Here is a 2,349-nt window from a genome sequence, read left to right as displayed (position 1 = left end):
TATATATATATATATATATATATATATATGAATTTTCCAGGTCATTAAATACTTGGAGGAAAAGCAACACAAATGACACCATCAGGTGTGTACCTTCCCTCCCACCTGGCTTGCATCTGCTGTCTTTAGTCATGATAACCCATTGGACTGTCTTTTAATGTGGGTCCTAATTCCAGATGATTGTGCTTGATGACAACAGTCTATGTGCCTCTGGTGTTTTTCCCCACATCTACATTTCTCCAAATGGAGTATGGAAGAACCCTTGCTTACACAGTCCCAAGCTGCTGAGGAAGTTGATATGGAGAGTTCCTCATTGAGAAGTGCAATCCCACTGGTTTGAGACTGAGCTTATGCACCCCTTGTTTGGGAAGTAGGGCTGGGGTGTTACCTGGTATTTAGGAACAGGTCACCCCACTATGTTATGAACCAAGCCATTTCAGGTGGTTGGGTCCACCTCATGACACAGGTCTGGGATGCTACTTCATGCAACCTGACTTTACAGCCCTAGCCGCATGAAACACTGATGTTCAGCTGCCCACTTTTGAGCAATCTGCCATTTAGTAATTAATTAGCACCCAGCAAAAGATTCTTACAAAAATATATTTTGCTCTACTATTTTGTTGGGCAGAGAATATTCTCTGCTTGAAATGGATGCAGTCTCCCACCAAGTGCTACCCTACTAAGCTGCTTCCTGCCTCATAGATGTCACACTCCATGGGCTTTCCCTTTCTGACACTGTTTGAAGGAAGCACATTTTTGTAATTTCTCTGTAACCAACCCCACATCACCACCACCATTTTTAATGTGGAATTCTAGCTCTTTGTGGTTCTGAGAGGTGAGTAGCAATTCTGAAGTTAACATTTTCCTTACCTGAAAATGTATTCATCCCCTCTTCTGGTGTCATTATTTTGCCTAGACAAGAATGAGCCTGTGTTCAAATGCTAGTGCTCATGTGGGTTACTGTGATTACCTTCCTATTGGTGGAGGGCTATAGTCTAATGATGATTACACCATAGGTTTGCAGAATACTCATTGACACGTGTAGGGGTGGAGCTTTGTTCAAGGCTTGTGATATGTGCAGGAATTTAAATGTCAGTGCATGTGCGGTAATAGCTCTTTGTTTTGCAAAGAGATGAGTGAATCTGTCTGAAATACATTTACAGGTAAGAAAAATTTTAACTTTGCCTTATTATGGGTAAAATATAGAAAAACATTGATGTTAATTCAAGGATGTCTAACATTACTAAATAAAATTAGTTTTGCCTTATCTTAGCTAGAATATAGAAACTTTGATGTTAACTGAACTATGACATTGACATTATTTAATAACAATAGTCTTGGCATGTCACAGTTAGAATATAAACATTTGATATTAATTCAAGGATGACATTGACATTATTTAGTAGCAGTGATTTTGCCTAATTGTTGTAAGAATATAGGTGACATTATTTAATAACCGTACTTTTGTCTTATATTAGTAAGAATACAGAAGACTTTGATGTCAACTCAAGAATGAAAAGTTTTTACCTTTTCATAGCTAGAATGTAGAAAACTATGGTTATTCCTTAATTACTTTGAGCATTACCTGCAGCTATAAATAATACAAGTCAAATTACAAATGAGTTGATTTTTCTATTTAGACTTTCAACCAAACACTTGGAAAAATACATGCTCCAAGAAATTCACATTCCTAAGTGTAACAAAACTTTCTTATATCTGGGCTCAGCAGTTAATGGTCAGAACCTATGTTTATCTGTACCTCTTTCAATCCATATGAATAATAAAATCAAATTTGTCTTTTAAAATATAATATTTGACAACAATTTTTTTTTGTTTCATTATCATGAACTAGTGATATTACGTGAAGCTTATTGTTAAGGAATGAAATATTTTAACAATTTTTCTCTTAAATTTCTATCTAGTAAAAAGAACAAGAGAAGCTGCTCTTGATGCCAAGTTTGTGTCACTGTGTGCTGTTCTTAGCAAGCAAAAGGCAGAGGCACTTAATACTAACTTGATATCCTTTCAACCCACAGAGTTTGCAGACAAATTGGTAAGTTTTCTGAAAAGGGGGTGTTGTTGTACTGAATAATCAGTGTATGAATATTGCACATATTGACTTAGCATGGAATTAGTGCACCTCTTGTTTTGTATATGTGTGTATAGAAAAGGAATCTGGTAAGTGGAGTACAAGGCCATGCTGACTACAGAAAAGGAATCTGGTAAGTGGCAAAAATGTCAAGTACAAGGCCTTGCCGACTACAGAAAAGGAATCTGGTAAGTGGCAAAAATGTCAAGTACAAGGCCTTGCCGACTACAGAAAAGGAATCTGGTAAGTGGCAAAAATGT

At 36.7% G+C, this 2,349-nt stretch overlaps 1 protein-coding gene across 1 annotated transcript in view; it reads left to right on the top strand.

Moving 5' to 3' along the window:
• Positions 1-2,349, top strand: part of LOC106474461 (non-structural maintenance of chromosomes element 4 homolog A-like) — a gene marked incomplete at its 5' end in the record, with an annotated part of 25,846 nt that overhangs the window by 8,883 nt on the left and 14,614 nt on the right. Inside the window, one exon of the mRNA XM_022402772.1 lies at positions 1,923-2,053. Within this exon, the coding sequence (XP_022258480.1) occupies positions 1,923-2,053 (131 nt within the window). The remainder of the gene's footprint in view (positions 1-1,922; positions 2,054-2,349) is intronic.

Source organism: Limulus polyphemus, unplaced genomic scaffold, assembly GCF_000517525.1.
Source record: "Limulus polyphemus unplaced genomic scaffold, Limulus_polyphemus-2.1.2 Scaffold7252, whole genome shotgun sequence".
NCBI lineage: Eukaryota > Metazoa > Arthropoda > Merostomata > Xiphosura > Limulidae > Limulus > Limulus polyphemus.
This window is presented reverse-complemented; position numbering and strand designations above follow the sequence as displayed.